An 18,569-nucleotide genomic window follows, 5' to 3' on the forward strand; every position below is an offset into this window, starting at 1 on the left:
AAATCACCCTGTAGAGAGACCAGCTAGAAGAGGTCACCTTGTAGAGAGTTCAGCTACAAAGAAACCATCCTGTATATAGTTCAGCTACATCTCAAGTCACCCAGTAGAGAGATCAGCTGCAAAAAAATATCCTGTGGGGAATAATGGGCATGTAATAAATATATGTATATAATTTGTATAATTACTAATAAAATCAAAAATAATTGAAGCATTTTAAGTTCTTTTCTTCTTCCTGTGGTAAAGAAAAAAACACATAGGTTAAAAAAGCCCCAAAGCCAGCCATAGGCCGGCTTTGCAGTATACAAATACAAAAAGAAGTGATATCTAATCAAAAACAGCCAAGCTGTAAAAAAAGGTGCGGCCCCCAAAAAGGCCATGGTGAAAAAAGATGCGAAATCCAAGGTGGCAGCCAAGAAATGGCTGTGATGGTAGGTTAATGGTTACATTTTAATAATGACAATTCAGGTGAATTTTGTGCCACTTGTACTAACATCACATCCAAAGCTCTATCAGTCAAAGCATTCCTACAGAGAAATCTTAAGTCCTGCCCAGCACAAATTAAATTGAAATGTTATAATGCCATGATAAGACCAATCTTAGAATACGCCAATCCTGTCTGGTCCCCTCACATCAGAAGAGATATTGATAAGCTTGAAAGAGTACAGAGGCAATCTGCCAGATTCATTATGGCTGACTTCTCACGTTTCAGCAGCGTATCCAACATGCTCATTGACCTTAACATTCCCAGTTTAGAACACCGCAGACAAGTATCCAGTATCACCCTCCTCTACAAAAATTGTTCATAATCTCATTGATATATCTCCTGTTGATTTAATCCCTGTCACTTCCAACACCAGAGGACATGACCAAAGATTTCATCACATCTATGCAAGGACCAATCGGTACAGTAATTCATTCTTCCCTAGATCAATAAGACTCTGGAATTCACTCCCACCTGACCTAATCCAACAACAATCATTACAAATTTTTATGCACCAACTGAAATTATTATTACTTTCCCCTACCAATCAGTAATCCCATAATCAATCACATTGTAAAACATTTTGTATACATGTTTCATATGTGCGTTAATCCTCAAACTGAGGCTGCACATTTCTTGGAAAATAAAAAAAAAAAAAATTTTTTTAATAAAGTAAATTTCAAGATTGAATTCAGTGTAACCGACGCCGCGACGTTCACGGACACCGTTATTATTCGTATACTCAAGAACGATGAAATACTTGCAACTATTTCTATGTGTTCCTCTAATTCTATGCTACGATGCTGGGACGAAGTATGTAACTAGCTTTTAGCGGCTGTGCAGTAGTAGTAGTATTGTGGTGAAGTAATATTAATCAGATTTGAACGTGGGCGTGGCTAAAGAGTGCGTTCTTCTTACAGCGTCCAGGCAAGATTATGCAATGAAGGTAATCATGTGATGGATCAAGCAAAGTGCTTGGATGCTGACCCAAGCATCATACCATGTCAAGGAGCTTCAGTAGAGAATCTTCCATTTTGGTATAAATATTGATTTGAAAAACGACGGTCAGTTAATTCAATTACCCACTTTTAGTGATACCACCCTGGATGTGGCTGCCAGAGTAAAAGGTTCAACACGTTTTGCATAACAGAAAATATATACATATTTAATGCTGAATGCACCTACACAGATCTTCTTTCTCGAATGCACATTGATGAAAAGATATCTCAACTTGGCACTACTGCTGCAGCAGTAGACAGACTGACTATTCCATCTTATCAATGGTGATGTGTTACAAAGTTTATAATATGCAGATTGTATTGATACTGACATACAGGTGGTCTGAGGCAAATCATGGTGTAGCCCGTTCTCCTGGAGTAAACTTTAATGGTCCAGTATGTCAGTGTCACTGTGTGTTTGTGCTATGTGTCACTGTATGTTGCACATTTGTGCATGAGTGCATGTGCGTGTGTGTGCATACGCTCGTGTGTGTGTGTACTCATATACATGACTGTTGATGTGTGTGTGTGTGTGTGTGTGTGTGTGTGTGTGTGTGTGTGTGTGTGTGTGTGTGTGTGTGTGTGTGTGTGTGTGTGTGTGTGTGTGTGTGTGTGTGTGTGCACAAATGTAGACCCTACTCAACATCTTGATTTTTAAACTTTTTGGATTTGTTCCCTTCATTAGAAGGGCCACATGACCATTTTATGTGAGTGGTACAGAGGAGGTGTGTGTGTGTGTGTGTGTGTGTGCACAAATGTAGACCCTACTCAACATCTTGATTTTTAAACTTTTTGGATTTGTTCCCTTCATTAGAAGGGCCACATGACCATTTTATGGGAGTGGTACAGAGGAGGTGTGTGTGCATGTGCGCGCGCGCGCGCGCGCGTGTGTGTGTGTGTGTGTGTGTGTGTGTGTGTGTGTGTGACTGTGGGTGCACACACACATGGGAGTGTGTATGTGCATATGGATGGATGGATGCATAAATGCTTGAGGTATAGTAGCGATTCCGGAATTCCGTAAATTTTGCATAAAATTTTCTCTGTGAATCTTCCATTGGAGAGTTTGCACAATCGTTTCGCAGCCGTACAAGTGATTGATCAAACAATTGGATCATTTCTAGGGTTTCTGGGGGTAAGGAATACGATGGTGCAGTTAGTTTTCTGCTACAAATATGTCTGTGTGGTGTTTTATGCCAATTATAAGATTATTTTGCAATATAGTTACCACAATGTTATGTTCTCTTAGCAAGAAACGACCCAACACATGTTTGTTACACCAAGGTGAACATTTTGTCTATGTAGTTTTCAATATTAATGTGCTAAAAGTTAGCAAATTTGCATCATAAGTAGCTTACCTCTTTGGTGCACTTTTTTGGTAGCTGTCAAGGAGCTGTACATTAAGAGCAAAAGTGATTATACAACCAGCTATAAATCAACAGTACAACTCCTTACTTTGTATGCACATTGTATTTTTGGGTGGAGACAACTGTGGTTGCACTTCACCACGTGTATGCTGTTTTGCCATCTGTAAGATGCTAAATGCATGCAACTATTTATTGGCTTTTTATGGAGGTGACCTTAATTCAGAGGGTCTTACAAGTAAGGTTGCACTTTGGTCCATTTACTAAGGCATTTATAACAGAAAACAGAAGTTCAAAATCTTATTGCAAAGCTGAGTTATAAGCACTTATTCAATTGTGCCATTTTTGGCACTTTTTTCAATGTAAAGGACAAAACTGCTTATAACTCCACCATCCTATGATGATTTTTTAAAATTAAGTGTTTATGAGATCCTCAGAGAGTACTGCACAAGGCTATGCTAAAATAAAAACTATTTCCATTAATTTTAAAATTCTCCTGGAATCGCTAGGTATAGTGGAGGTCATAACCATGATTATATATTGCTTAATGATCACAAAGGTTTGGGTTCTTGATCTATTATCTTGCTACTGTTGGTGTTTTATTAAACATGGCACTTTATAAATGTGTATATGACTATAGAGATGTAATAGTCTTCCATGGGAAGAGTAAGTGTCAACTGCACCATGTTTCAGGTGAAATATGGTGCAGTTATTATTAAGATTAATTTGCAGCACTTGAGAGTGGCAATGTATACTGGTGCCCCAGTTTTACTGGGTTGGTGGTGTGTTATATATATAGTGCATTAGCTTGTTTGTGAGTGTGTGTGCATGTTTGCAACAGATTCACAATGCTACATCATTCCCACAAGTTATTAACTTGGCAGCAACATTTGACATGTAAGTATAAGTAAGCTAAACAGCTATACAAAAGGCATTTATTATACAAGGCCACTGATCTATGAAATGGGGAAAATGATTTCTACTGAGGCAAGAGCCATGTATAATGAAGGACAAGCTGGAGTAACCATCTTTGCACCTGAAATGAACTTATACAGGTAGCAATTGTGAATAATTTATACAAAGTTTAACATTCACACATTGAAGGGATCCACGATGGGGTAGAGGACAGGAAACACCTGGAGAAGGTTAGCCTAACCTGATCATACTATAACTACTGCATCACCACATTAGATCCCTATGTTATATCTCAGTATGTCACTAATTTTGTCCATGGCATGCAAGAAGACAATGCTAACAAGTTAGTGTAATTTTTAACTATTCTGCATTAGTAATGATTCATGAATGCACACTGTGTCGTCACTACAGGTATATGAAAACAGTAGCTACTTGTAAATGCTTGGCAGCATATGGTACGTTGGACTTTGATTGTGCAAATGTCAGCTTGAGTCAAATATGCTCAAAATTTTACCCAAAATGCTACCATGAATTTCCTAAAATTTTCACCTATTATACTCTTCAGTGTTCCCATTATGCTTACATTAGCTCCTAAGTTTTAATAACATTTCTTACAATTATCTTGAAACATTTAATTAGGAAATGTTCTATTAGAGTATTTCACTTCAAAGTGACTGTTCTATTAGATACTATTGAGGAGCTATGTACAATACACATTTGAGTGCTCTATTGCAGTTTCCACTGACAAGGTCTATTTTCATGGAATTAAGCTCCATAGTTTGAAATATCCACCTAATATGCTAGCATTATGCTAGCATAGCTATCATATTTGATGCAGGCCTATATGTACCTGTTGACATTTTACAACATTGCATAGCAAATTAAACTAATTCAGTAATTAAACCTGTCTAATATTATAGCCTCTATATGTTAGGCTCAAAGACATTTGAACTTATTGACTGCTGCATTACGTGGATACTTAATGACAACCTTGCTAACTTTTTGCATGGAGGTTTGCTTTTATCAGTAAAGGTGACCACATGCATTAGTCTAAGTAACTACAGATCTGACTTCTCTCAATACAGCTAATACAGTAGACCTAGGACTCTCCAACACACTTATTACATAGTGGTCTTAATGTGCTGACTTCATTGTAGCAATAATACTTGCAATGAGCATACTATAACATTGTACAGCAAATAGCACATTTTTGGTGTATTATGTGGAAAAGCTGTAAGCTTTGTGTCAGTATAATAGCTTGTTTTAAGGTTCTCAACCTCAGCTAACATGGAGGGTTAACATATTATACTATTATTTTACTATTAACAGATTTGGAAAATTGGAATAAAAGTGACAGACACAGTTTTAATGCCATTATCTCACCACAAGATTTAGTAGAGGTTTGTTGCATTTTGTACATTTCTTATCCTATAGAAATACTCTGATTACTTACAGACATACCTACCAGGTCTTGAGGCATGTGTCAGAGATGGCAATGTAGCTAGTATCATGTGTAGCTACAATGCTGTTAATGGGATACCCAGTTGTGCTAACAGTTTCCTACAGAACACTATAGCCAGGGAGCAGTGGGGATTTGAAGGTTATATTGTAAGTCAGTCAGAATACTATTAGGTATGTAGATCAACTGTGATAAGCAGAGTGAAGATATCAACATTGGTGTTTTAACTATGCATATTCTGTACCCATGCAACTTGTAATGTCAAGTAAAATAACTGGCATAAACTGTTTCCATTGTAACTACTTTATTATTAATATTGTTTGTTGGTATAGGTCAGTGATTGTGGGGCAATCAATAGCATTGAAAAATCTCATCAGTGAGTGATCAATTTATCCAGAGTATACAGGAGTGATGTTATATACCAATTTTCTAGCTACACATCAAATCCTGCTGATACTGTAGCTGCTGGCCTACTAGGAGGATGTGATCTCAATTGTGGTTCATACTACCAAACACATGGAATGGTACAATTGAATCACAAGTACACTATATATCTGTAATTTTATTGCATAACAATTTTAGGAAGCAATTAACGATAAGACCATCACTGAGGAAGATGTTGATGTAACGCTAACTAGATTGTTTACATACAGGTTAGTATGTACAGTAATACTATATTATATTTATGTGCATACAGGATGAGACTTGGTTTGTTTGATCCAGCAAATTACACTTCTTATCACACCTTGTCTCCTGCTGATGTTAATACTAATAAGAGTCAGGTAAAAGTAACCTAATTAGAATGTGTCATTTATGTAGCTGCTACCATTTAGGAATTAGCATTGAAATTGGCTCAAGAAAGTATTGTGCTTCTTCAGAACAATAAGAGTGCGTCCACAAGATTACAATTCTATGCACCGTTACATGTTGTGTACAGGTGCTCTTCCACTTGATCCTAAATTATCTGTTGCTGTGATGGGGCCCAACTCTGATGCAACCACAACCATGCAAGGAAACTATTATGTAATGATAATTCTGGTTGGAAAATCAGTTATAGGAAAAAAATTAGAATATTAATGTTACATACAATCCGCAGCATTACGATTTATAGTTTGAAATGATGTATGTGTTTTGGTTGTAAAATTCATTGCTCAATGTGACATTAAGACTGATTTTCCAAAATCCGGTCATTATGTACACTGACTCTTATCTACTTCATTATAACTGTGTGTAGGGTACAGCTCCTTTCTTGATTTCTCCACTTGATGGAATGAAGTCAATAGCTAGTAATGTTACAACAGCAAAAGGATGTGATGTGAAATGTACTGATGATAGTGGGTTTAAAGAGGCTGTGACAGCAGCTCAGAATACTCAGGCTGTCATAGTAGTTGTTGGTCTGGATGGGTCTCAGGAAAGGTACATGCAATACACACGCTGTTTGGTTAGTTTTATACTTGATGATGTAGTGAAGGTCATGATCGTGATGAATTGACTTTACCTGGCAAACAAGAAGACTTCCTAATGGCCATCAGGAGCGCTACCAAGAATCCTATGATTGTGGTGGTAATGTCTGGAGGACCAGTGGACCTCAGCTGGGCTAAGGTAATTATAATTAAGTTAGTTCAATTTCTGATCAATTATAACTTATCTTTACAGGCCAATGCTGATGCAGTTCTTTGGTGTGGTTATCCTGGACAATCAGGTGGTAAGGCAATAGCACAAGTAATTTATGGAGAATTTAATCCTTCTGGAAGACTGCCCTACACTATTGTAAGTATTGTATGATCATACTATCTTACCATTGTGTCTTACTGGACAGTACCCAAAAGATTATGTCAACCAAATATCATTCTTTGACATGGGTATGCGTAGCAAGCCTGGTCGTACATACAAATTCTACACTGGTGATGCTGTCTATCCATTTGGATATGGACTGAGTTACACAACCTTTAATTTCACATGGTGAGACATTTGCTTAAACATGTGAACTCTATATGCTTTACACATGCATAAATGATGTTAGGTCAGAATTAGAGAAGTTGCCAAAGTTTCAAGTGTTAGATGAACTATCAACTGTACAATACAAAGTTACTGTCACCAACACTGGTAGTAGATCAGGGGCAGTTGCAGTTTTAGCTTACATGACTTACAGTGTATGTCTTGTCTTCAACTTTTACATCATCATGTTAATGTCATTGATCAGGATGTTAATGCTCCAATGAAACAATTGTTTGGATTTCAACGGGTTGAACTGAACCCTAAAGAAAATGCAACTCTTTTCTTTGATGCTGGAGTGGAAACATTCAAGACAGTTGATACAGGGGTACAGATATGTATATCAATCATTCAGTATTGTGATAAGTGGTGTATGTGTATTTTATAGGGTAACAAGGTATTGAAGCCAGGAAGTTACACAGTGAAGATTGAAGATCTCACTCACACCATCACATTGGTGTAACTATTAATTTGGACATAAGAAACTCTTTTTAAGTCCATGCACAATGTAGGCTGTACGTTGTCATTGTTGTGTATATTGGCTGAATGGCTGTATAATACTGATTAAAAAATGCTGGGGGTGTGCGACTGTCACAACAGGCAAGGACATTGTAGCTATAAATTGTATGGTGACCCCTTCAGCTATTGTACCTTAAAATATACAGGTGAATTAACTCTATGCTATACCTTATTAATAATAATGCTGCCTAATTATGCTGAGGCATGTTGGAGTAGCTACCATTAGAGGTTAAAAGTATATTATTCATATCAAGAATAATAGGTATATACAGACTTATAATGCTGGATTTTTTTACCCTATGCATCATGATGCTCATGCAGGCATAATTTACTGCACAAGGGCAGATCCAGGATTTTCCAAGGGGGGGGGGGGGGTGGGGGGCTAGGCTAGGCTAGGGGCATATAGTGGAGGCTAAAATGTGGCAACTGGTTGATACAACTAGTAGTGCAGCATGAGAAACACACACAGCATGACAAGCATGTTTTATCTATATATGGGGTCTGGGGGCTTTCCCTCACAGAAAAATTTTGTAACTGAGATTGAGTTTGGCAATAATATTGACTGAACCTTATTGAATAAGCAGTGCAAGCCACTTTAACTAAGTGATTGCAGTTTTAGCTTACATGACTTACAGTGTATGACATGACTTACAGTGTATATACATCTTGTCTTCAACTTTTACATCATCATCATCATGTTAATATCATTTATCAGGATATTAATGCTCCAATGAAACAATTGTTTGGATGTCAACGAGTTGAGCTGAACCCTAAAGAAAATACAACTCTCATTTTTGATGCTGGGGTGGAAACTTTCATGACACTTGATAAAGGAGTATATATTACGCTTGGCTTTGTATTAAAGTTAGTCATGTTCATTTATTTGCAGGGTAACAAGATATTGAAGCCAAGAAGTTACACAGTGAACATTGAAGATCTTTCTCTTAAAGTGTATAAATGCTCTATAGAAAACGTATAATTGTTAAAGTTGTGTATATAATTTGTCATGTAGTTTACCAAGTACCATGGTAAAGTTGTCAGATAGGTAATGGATAACAACATCTTGCTAAACTATATTTCTGGATATATGTATTGTTGCTATGCACAGTTGTATGGTTATGGATATTTTCAAATCTCCCTATTGCAAACAGTGTAGCATATTTATAGTCCAACAATAATTATCAGTCATGCTACCTGCTCACCTCTAATTACGCATGTCGATGGTATGGTGACCAGATACTTCAAGTGTAGTTGGGGCAGATATACTGACATAGTCAAGGACATTCATAATTAGTAAAGTTACATTGTAGGAAGTATTAATGTTTACAGAATTAACTCTAGCTGTCATCATGATAATTTGCTCTGTCCAGTGATTCCAGTTTTAAATACAAACCAGTTTGGTTAGTCCTAAATTTCAGCTACTTGAATTCTGTAGAAAACTTGAGAGTAGTAATAATGTAGTCAGCAGACTGAACATGATATATTCTAATAGAGTAGTCAGCAATGCAGAAAAGTCACTGTGCTATTCAGGCTCTTTTACATTAAAAAAGAGTTGCAAGCAACTTTAATTTATTTCAATTTGCATTCTAACCACAACAAATGTTCCTTCAAATTTAAAGCAGTAATTATACTTGAACTACTACAGCTAGCCATATTGATTGTTCTACTTTTCAAAAGTTTGATTTCTACATGATATTCATACCTAGCAATAGTAATAGTCAATTTATTGAGTCTCAAAATGCTACAAAAGTTCCTGTAGGGGAGTGAATAGGTTGTGAAGTTGTATATGGAATGGAACCCTATCACATAAAATTCTCAAAATTTATACTTGATTTCAATATTTAGCAGAAAGAGACTTTTCATACTTAACAACCATTAATATAATCCCATTTTTCAAAAATTATTTGGGGGAATACTCCTAACTCCCTCCACTGTAAAAAATTAGTAGTGAATTGCTCTGCCACAATACTCACTACTTTTTGCAGTGAACGTCACTACTTGGTGGTCAATGTAGTGACGTTCACTACAAACTTAGTAGTGAATGTCACTACACAAAAATAGTGAGTATTGTGGCAGCCATTAGTAGTGACGTTCACTACATTTAGTAGTGACGTTCACTAGTTTGTTTTTACTATGTTTAGTTTAGAATATAGGAAGTTTGGAGATGTAGCACATGCAGCAGTGTGTGTTACAAGTAAACAGAATTTCTGTAATCTAACATCAGAATAATTAAATGTCAGATCCATACACACTTAGGTGGAAGGCTTGACTTAAAAGCTGTGGTCATTTTTAAGGAGTATATAAAGAGCATACAAATATTGGTTGGTTCTATCTACACTTTACCAGTTAAGCATTGGAGGGTGAACAGAGAACAGGGGCGGATACGGGGGGGTCATGATCAAGGGGGGCTCTTGACCCCTCCAAATTTTTTTAGTATACCAAGATCGAGATACTCTAATAGAGCAGTCACTCTGATAAAGCAGTCACAGTACTAGAGCAGTGTGTAGCGAGTTATGTATTTTTAATGTACTTTATCAGCGACAAATGCGTAGTTGGTGAGGTGGACACCTATCGTCAGCTGGCTGTGGTGACCTTTTTTGTCTCACCTTACCAAACCAGACAATGTAGTGCCTCAGTTCATTTTGACCCCCCCTTTCCATAAGCCTGGATCCGCCCCTGGAGAAGGCAGAGCTTGTGTAAGGTGTTAACCATTAGGCCTGGGAACCTAAGCAAATATCTTTCAATAATGTATAGCATAATAGAGCACTACATAATGTAGTAAGCTAGGGACTGACTTTGCTTTATGCACATTCAGTGATTTCAAGAAGCTAAAAACGTACTGTTTTCTTACTAGTCCAGTCATTTTATGGAAAATAAGGGGTCAACCTTTAACTAATTGCAACACAAACTTTCTTAACAGTTTCTAGCACAGAAAATTGTACTCTATAACATATCAAAAGTCCTAAGGAATCCCATGACGGGAAAGTGACCTTTTAGTGACCTTTTACAGCCAATTTTTGGCAAAAATTGAGAATTTTGCCTATATTTCATCCAAATATCAACCAAATTGGTTAAATGTGGTATCAAATGAATGGTCTCACTGAAAGGAACAATGTGATACTTATTTGAAGTCAATAGCTCATTTCGTTCAGAAGTTAGAGCCATTTAACTGATCAAAAAATTGGCCGCCCACGCACTTAATTAAATTTAAGGTTTTCACTATAGTAGTGTTCTTTTCTTGACTGGAAGCACACTTTAAGCTGTGGTAAAAGACAAAAAATGACAAAGGAGATTTGTGGCACTTCAGGACTTGACTGTTACCATGGAAACCAGTCTGTACTATTGTTAGCTTGAAGCAGTTACACACTGTATATAGGCCTAACACACAGATCCACCAATTATATTGCTAATACCATACCTGTTTCAGTGCCCATACAAAAGTCTCAATAGTAGCAGTGAAATTTATCCCGTATTTCACTGGTAGCAGTGAAAAAGTTGTAATTGCAATTTCATTGGCTAGAATTTATGTTAACAATTAGTGTTGACACGCGTTTAGTACATAGTGACAAATTGCGTACATGGCAACGCTAATGCACAGCATGCGTATATGCAGCGAGTATGGTATTAACTGGGAATAGCATGGGTAGCAGTGAAATTTGGGATAAATACCACTCTTGTTGTATTGGAAATGGTAAATTTCACTCGGCTTCGCCTCGTGAAATTTATCCCCATTTCCAATACAACACTCGTGATATTTATCCCAAATTTCACTGCTACCCATGCTATTACTAGTACAAACTGTACAATTTTGAATTTGCTATGCAAAGGTGGCTAGTATATGGGAAGAAACCATGCTGATGTAATGTATCGATGAGGAAGCGTGATGCATACTGGTGATGCAGTTGCACACCCAAACCAACTTGTAAAGGTACCAATAAAACTCTGGGACGAGCTGCCTACATTATAGCTTGCCCAATTGAAGCAATTTTCATCTGGTTTTCTTTTCTTATAATTAAACCTGTAAGAAACAATCTCAGAGACTCTGGTAAAAAGTTGATACATACATCAGATCCTAGATTTTCAAAGCCTGGGTAAACAGAGTTAGATGTTTTCACTGCTTTAATGTCTTCCCTGATTAATTTGGCTGCGGTTTCTATTATCCTCATCTTTTCCTTTTCAGAATCAGTATCACGATGGCAATAAAATTCATGAAGGATTGTCTTGGCTTTATTTCTAAAAGTAACAACATTTGGTTTACCATTGATCTCCGTCTCAATAATTCTATCTCCAAAATGTTCTTTGAGCTTTTGCTGCATATATTGATAACTGTAAGCACCTAGCTCGCTGTCAACCATACACTCTTCCATGTGTTGGATCAAATCATAAATAGTAATCTGTTCATCATCATTTTCTTCAAGGAATTTGGTAGTCTCAAGAAATGCATCTGATTGTTGCTTCTCTTGTGGTCGACCTAACTTCACCTTTTTTGAAGTATTCCCTTCTGATCCATGAGCCAAGGGCATGTTTTTCATGGTGCGAAAATTGACACTGCACACTCTATGATAGACTGCATCAGCTGCGTGTAGATCATGAACTTGTAATACTCTAGCCTGTACTGCATTTGCCCAATCATCCCCCCTGTCATGACACACTGCTAGAATTGTGGCTCTCATTTCAACTGTTCTTGCAGTTACGACTTCTGAAGTTTTTCTTTTTTTGTCAACAATTGCTGGTTCACCACAAAAGAAGCAGTCAGTGCCAAAATTAAATTCCCTCTGTGTTGACCTAAGCATATGCTTACCAGTGTTTGTAGCTGTTGCTGTACCTGGTTGTTCTTCTTTCACTCTTAAAGTTTTAGCTATTTGATCTGGTTTACAATATTGGCGGCGACATTCCTGGTGTACCAACTGTCCAGGTACGCAATGCACAGTGTCTCTTCTTTCTTCACTTGCCTTATTGATGCTTGCACATCCCTTTTCTCCTAGGGTAACTTTGGATAATGCTTCTATGGGTAGATTGCAAATGACACACTCTTCTAGTACCTCCATGTCTTATCCATTGAGATCAGAGGATAGCACTCTAGCTATTCAATTGTCTTATAAAGCTTGCTAAATAATAGAATAAGAAAATTTAATGTGCAAGGATTGCATGAAGAATAAAACCTAAAAAAACAAATTAATGGCCATGCACAACAATGTCCAAGTAAATTAAAAGGCATATATAGCAGCCTTAATGATTAAATAAAAATATATGGCTACTATGACTAAAATGTTTGAATTCTTGATTTCACAAATCTTATTAACACAAATACAAAAAGGTTGGCAGCAGTCACTAGTTGGCAGAAAAATACAGTATTGATTTTGATTCTCATACCTGAAATCTATTGCTTTAGTCTCTAATATTCTACAGCAATCAAAAGAAAGACACTGTTTTGCTTCTTTTTAATGCCAAGTAAACAACACCATTAGTTATCATGGCAACAGTTATTGGAGCATAATAATCCCAGCTGTGTGATAGTGATAGTTTTCTACCTCTATACTACAAGAAAATTAGCTGACATTGCTCTGCAATTAGTTGGACACTAATAATTAATATATGCTGAAACCTTTAAAGCTGAGCATTTTGCTGACAGCTGAATGTGATTTGTTGACATAAATGTGCTATATAAATTTTATTTGAACTTCCCATATACTAGCCACCTTTGCATAGCAAATTCAAAATTGTACAGTTTGCAATATAATTGGTGGATCTGTGTGTTAGGCCTATATACAGTGTGTAACTGCTTCAAGCTAACAATAGTACAGACTGGTTTCCATGGTAACAGTCAAGTCCTGAAGTGCCACAAATCTCCTTTGTCATTTTTTGTCTTTTACCACAGCTTAAAGTGTGCTTCCAGTCAAGAAAAGAACACTACTATAGTGAAAACCTTAAATTTAATTAAGTGCGTGGGCGGCCAATTTTTTGATCAGTTAAATGGCTCTAACTTCTGAACGAAATGAGCTATTGACTTCAAATAAGTATCACATTGTTCCTTTCAGTGAGACCATTCATTTGATACCACATTTGACCAATTTGGTTGATATTTGGATGAAATATAGGCAAAATTCTCAATTTTTGCCAAAAATTGGCTGTAAAAGGTCACTAAAAGGTCACTTTCCCGTCATGGGATTCCTTAGGACTTTTGATATGTTATAGAGTACAATTTTCTGTGCTAGAAACTGTTAAGAAAGTTTGTGTTGCAATTAGTTAAAGGTTAAATCATAAAATGACTGGACTATACAGGGGCCCACCCTGGAAATAAGTGCTAATGTACAGAAAAAGCAATGTCTTAAGTTTGGTAGATGCAATCTGCTATTAGGAATAATGAGTATTTATAGCTTTCTATAAAAGTTTGAAAATGTAGGAACTTTTGATTATAAAACTTTGTGAAATAATGGGTGACACTATTGGGAGGTGGCGGCTATGTTAGTTAACATCATGATTAAGTCGATTGATTGGTTGTATCATTTTCACTGTATTGATGTTATTGAGATGGTATGGGTTCCAGGCTGCCTAATCCAACATAGATAAATCAAATAGTTTGAAGCTTAACTCCTTGAGCATAATTATGGGAGTAATTTTGTTAGTTGTATATGCAGAAATTAGACTGGTTACTTTGTTGCATATGTGATTAAGTTAACTGAGGATCTGCCAAAATATGTAGAATACTGCCCAATAACTTTGAAGGGCATGTGATAGAGAAGATTGCTTTGTGGTGGTGCATGGATAACTGATTTGACACTTGTACTCTTGTTCTCCATGTTGTAGCCACAGTTTATTGGTGCATTGTAGGTATATATACCTCTATTTCAAGTTAGTCAATTGGAGATACTGTTTACATCATACCACCTAGCACCCTTATTTAGGAATCTTGTTTGATTCTAAAATGTGATTTTCACCTCACATCACTAATATTACTTCAAAGACACTAACGCAACCTTTATAAATGCTCTCCAGAAACTAAATGTGTAGCTTATACAAGTCTAGTGAGACTACTATTAGAGTATGGATCAGCAGTGCGGGACCCCTACTTATAGAAAGACATACAAAATATTGAAATGGTACAATGATGTCCGGTCAAATCAGATTACAGATACAACAGCAGCATTTCAACTATGTTAACGGATAGGGACCCGCCGATTATGCTCATAATTTTACCTATTATGCTATGCTGCACTAGTACTGCTCAAAAATTTACCTATTATGCTTAAATTTATGCTCAATACTTACCTAATATGCTCAAATTATGCCCAATTATTTATGCCTCACTTCTCATGCTCTGCTAATAATTTCCAGTTTATGGATAAATTATAGTGGCTGAAGCACAAACTTACTTGCATATCACAAAAAAGATCGATATACTCTAATAGAACAGTCAGCTATGTGATTGTTCTATTAGAGTTACTGACTGTTCTATTAGAGTATATCGATCTTTCTGTGATAGCTATTTTTATAAGCAAGAATTCATACTGTTACAAAATATTCTACCTATTATGCTAGCATTATTCCCAATGCATTCAAGCACCTATTATGCTCATAATTATGCCAGCATAATCGGCGGGTCCCTATTAACGGATTTACAATGGCATTCTCCCCGACATCGGCGATATATAACGAGATTAAACTTATTCTACAACATCGTCCACTCATCATCATTTCTTAAATTCCTGGCTATTTTTCAAATGCCACTTATCCCACCCATTGTCACCACCATGTCCATTTTGAGATTCCTTTTACTAAAACAAATCACTATAAATTCAGCTACTACCCCAGATCTATCCGTGACTGGAATAACCTAGCCATTGGCACTATAGAATCTCAATCTCTTGAAGTGTTTTAGATAAACTATAATTTAATGTTATTTTAATTTTGTTGTAACCACAATGCAATTAGCATCAGTAGTAGAAAACATTTCACATGACTTAGACCAACAGAAACAGATCGACCTTATATTCCTTGAGCATTCGATACGGTTCCCCATTGCTGTTTACTACTCAAACTGTCATCTTGTGGCATCACATTCTTGGATCAAATCTTAGTTAAAAAAGAGAATACAAAGAGTTCTACACGGCTATCAGTAAAATCAGGAGTACCTCAAGGGACAGTCTTGGGACCACTTTTATTTCTTGTATATATCAACGATATTACAAAAGGTTTATCTTCAAGTTTAAGACTGTTTGCTGATGATTTTCTATTGTATCATGTGATCTCATGTGAAGAGGACATTGCTGAACTCCAACCTGATCTCAATACCATGTTCAAATGGTCACAATTGTGGCAAATGAAATTTAATGTTTCAAAATGTGTTACCTTGAAGTGTTACAGGATACGGAATCCAATACTAACAAACTATTTCATCAACACCCAAAAACTACAAAGTGTCAAGCAGCATCCATATCTGGGTATAGTATATTTGACCAAACAATGTCTTTTATTCCACATATTAACAGCATCACATCCAAAGCAACCAGAACTTTGAATTTTGTTAAACAGAACTTGTGTAATTGCTTTTAGCAAACTAAATCTAGAGCCTACACTAGCCTTGTCAGACCAACACTAGTATTGTTTTAGTTAACTATAACTACTTTTAGTAAGACAAATATGTATTAGTTAACTAAAACTATAACTAAAAGCAAATCCATATTATAACTAAAACTAAATCTATAACTGAAAAACAGCAGAATAATTTACTGAAACTAAATCTAAAACTAAAAAGAATTAAGAAAGATTACTAAAACTATAACTAAAACCAAAAGATTTTCTTATGCACAACTAAAACTATAACTAAAACTAAAACAACAAAGACAATATGAAATCTATAACTAAAATGAATTAAGAAGGATTACTATAACTAAAACTAAAATTATTGAAGAGACTAGCTATGACTATAACTAAAACTAAAACTCCTTACTAAAACAACACTATGTTGCTCAGACCACTGCACATATAAGTTCACGTATGTTCTACAGGTGGAACAAAGCACAGAATGAAACTGTACTGTTATGTGTAGTATCCAAACATCAATATGGTATAGTTTGTGACTTGATGGTGGTTTAGTTAACTAAAACTACAACTAAAAGCAAATCCGTGTTATAACTAAAACTAAATCTATAACTAAAATACAACAGAATATTTTACCAAAACTAAGAATTGGAAAAGATTACTAAAACTATAACTAAAACTAAAACGTTTTTATAAATGTTACTAAAACTATAACTATATAACTAAAAGATTTTCACATTTTAAACTAAAACTATAACTAAAACTAAAGAAAATATATCTATACCTAAATCAATAACTAAAAGGAATTAAGAAAATTACTATAACTAAAACTAAAATGACACAGAAAATATATCTATACCTAAATCAATAACTAAAAGGAATTAAGAAAATTACTATAACTAAAACCAAAATTATTGATGAAACTGACTATAACTATAACTAAAACCAAAATACAGCTACATGCATACTGCTTTAGTGCTGCCACTGTTTGAGCAGTTATTGTGATGTGGTCTGGTCTTCTATACTACTACAAACTTCACTAGTATGATTGAAAGAATTCATTTATAAATTTGCTAAGAAGTTGCCACCATGATAATGTAAAACCATGATATACAGAATACCACAGAATCATTTTCATCCATATATCTAACTGGTAATGATTAATTACGTGTACTTGTTTCTTTGCATTCCTCTGGTTCCAGGCTATGATGATGGCACAAAATAAGCAAAAGTTAAGGCTAGGAACAGTAGCTGAGAAGCTCTAGTAGCAGAAGGAAAGCCAACCCATGTGGTGGGCGTGGCTGAACAGATAAGAGTTTATGTTCTTCTTATACTTACAGTGTTCAGGTGTGGGCATGTGATGGAGGTCCTCGTCAACAGTGGATGATGGATAGTCAGTCACAGGAAATAAAACTGAAAAGTGATGGGAATTGTCTTGACATTCTAACTGGTCTAAAGACAATGGAGCTAACATTTATATATAGGAATGCCACCCTGATGATCAACCTCAGAATTAACAGGTTAGTTTGTGAGATATAGCGTTGCTGTGTACCCGGTACACAGACACACACTCACATGTAAATGAACACAGGCAATAGTTGAGTATCATGTAGCTATATACGGGTGACATGCATATAAATCTATATACGTAGATCTGCATTGCAGTTGTAAGCTACAATGTCATTTCAGTGGTCCTACAATTCCACTACACACACCATCACTAGTCAACTGAGTGGTAAGTGTGTGGATGGATCAGAATGTGGGACTAGTTATGGCACTAATGTCCAGGTAAGAGCTATTATTATATATAAGCATAACAATACACTCAAATGACTCTTTGTACCACATACAATCAGCAATTGGACTGTAGTGGAGCAGACAATCAGAAGGTTAACTGTGTAGACATCAATACATTTTTAATAACAGTTTTTAAATAGTGGATGTACAACTCAACTGATGGTACATTTCGTTATGGAATGGATTCAACAGTTGTTTTAGTTAGTTAGTGTGGATTAAGTATAGTTTTGCACTGACAGAAATGGAACAACTTACAATCTTGAAGCTTACACTGTACTCAGGGGCTATTTTATAAAGCTCAAGTGTTTAGTGTATGTAAGCACTAGTAAATGTAACACCTGAAATTTACAGTCCCCAACAGTTCAACTCCTACAAATTTTCTGTTAGAGTATCCTGTATCTAACTGAAGAAAGTGTAGCGTTGTACTGCATGTTGTTATTTAAACTATCAGACACACTAGCACTATACATATGAGGACTAAATTATCTATTATCTTATTGGTA

General features: G+C 35.9%; 1 protein-coding gene across 2 annotated transcripts; it reads left to right on the forward strand.

Moving 5' to 3' along the window:
* Window positions 1–1,189: 1,189 nt before the first annotated feature.
* On the forward strand, window positions 1,190–7,906 carry LOC136238759 (uncharacterized). 2 transcript variants are annotated; one of them, XR_010693194.1, is made up of 26 exons: window positions 1,190–1,294; window positions 1,402–1,518; window positions 1,574–1,608; window positions 1,671–1,764; window positions 1,818–1,875; window positions 3,682–3,737; window positions 3,788–3,895; window positions 3,945–3,985; window positions 4,032–4,098; window positions 4,167–4,210; window positions 5,085–5,155; window positions 5,211–5,363; window positions 5,547–5,590; window positions 5,648–5,738; window positions 5,797–5,867; window positions 5,912–5,996; window positions 6,048–6,102; window positions 6,152–6,237; window positions 6,449–6,630; window positions 6,681–6,816; window positions 6,871–6,984; window positions 7,034–7,176; window positions 7,238–7,367; window positions 7,418–7,537; window positions 7,598–7,728; window positions 7,762–7,906. XR_010693194.1 is itself a non-coding variant. In XM_066029345.1 (25 exons), exons 1-25 carry the CDS (start codon window positions 1,233–1,235, stop codon window positions 7,670–7,672), a joined length of 2,238 nt encoding a protein of 745 aa, XP_065885417.1. In that variant the 5' UTR covers window positions 1,190–1,232; the 3' UTR covers window positions 7,673–7,906. The 2 variants fall into 2 exon arrangements, 1 of the variants encoding a protein (XP_065885417.1); XM_066029345.1 differs by having other exon boundaries at window positions 7,598–7,906.
* The last annotated feature ends 10,663 nt before the right edge of the window (window positions 7,907–18,569 follow it).

Source organism: Dysidea avara, chromosome 11 (genome assembly GCF_963678975.1).
Source record: "Dysidea avara chromosome 11, odDysAvar1.4, whole genome shotgun sequence".
In the NCBI taxonomy this organism is placed as follows: Eukaryota; Metazoa; Porifera; class Demospongiae; order Dictyoceratida; family Dysideidae; genus Dysidea; species Dysidea avara.

Excerpts from the sequence above, each read along its gene's own strand:
- LOC136238759 (XM_066029345.1), top strand. The coding sequence starts at position 1,233 with ATGAAATACTTGCAACTATTTCTATGTGTTCCTCTAATTCTATGCTAC. Across the intron at positions 1,765-1,817 it reads ACTATTCCATCTTATCAATG|GTGGTCTGAGGCAAATCATG; the intron begins GTGATGTGTTAC and ends ACTGACATACAG. Across the intron at positions 4,099-4,166 it reads CAAGAAGACAATGCTAACAA|GTATATGAAAACAGTAGCTA; the intron begins GTTAGTGTAATT and ends TCGTCACTACAG.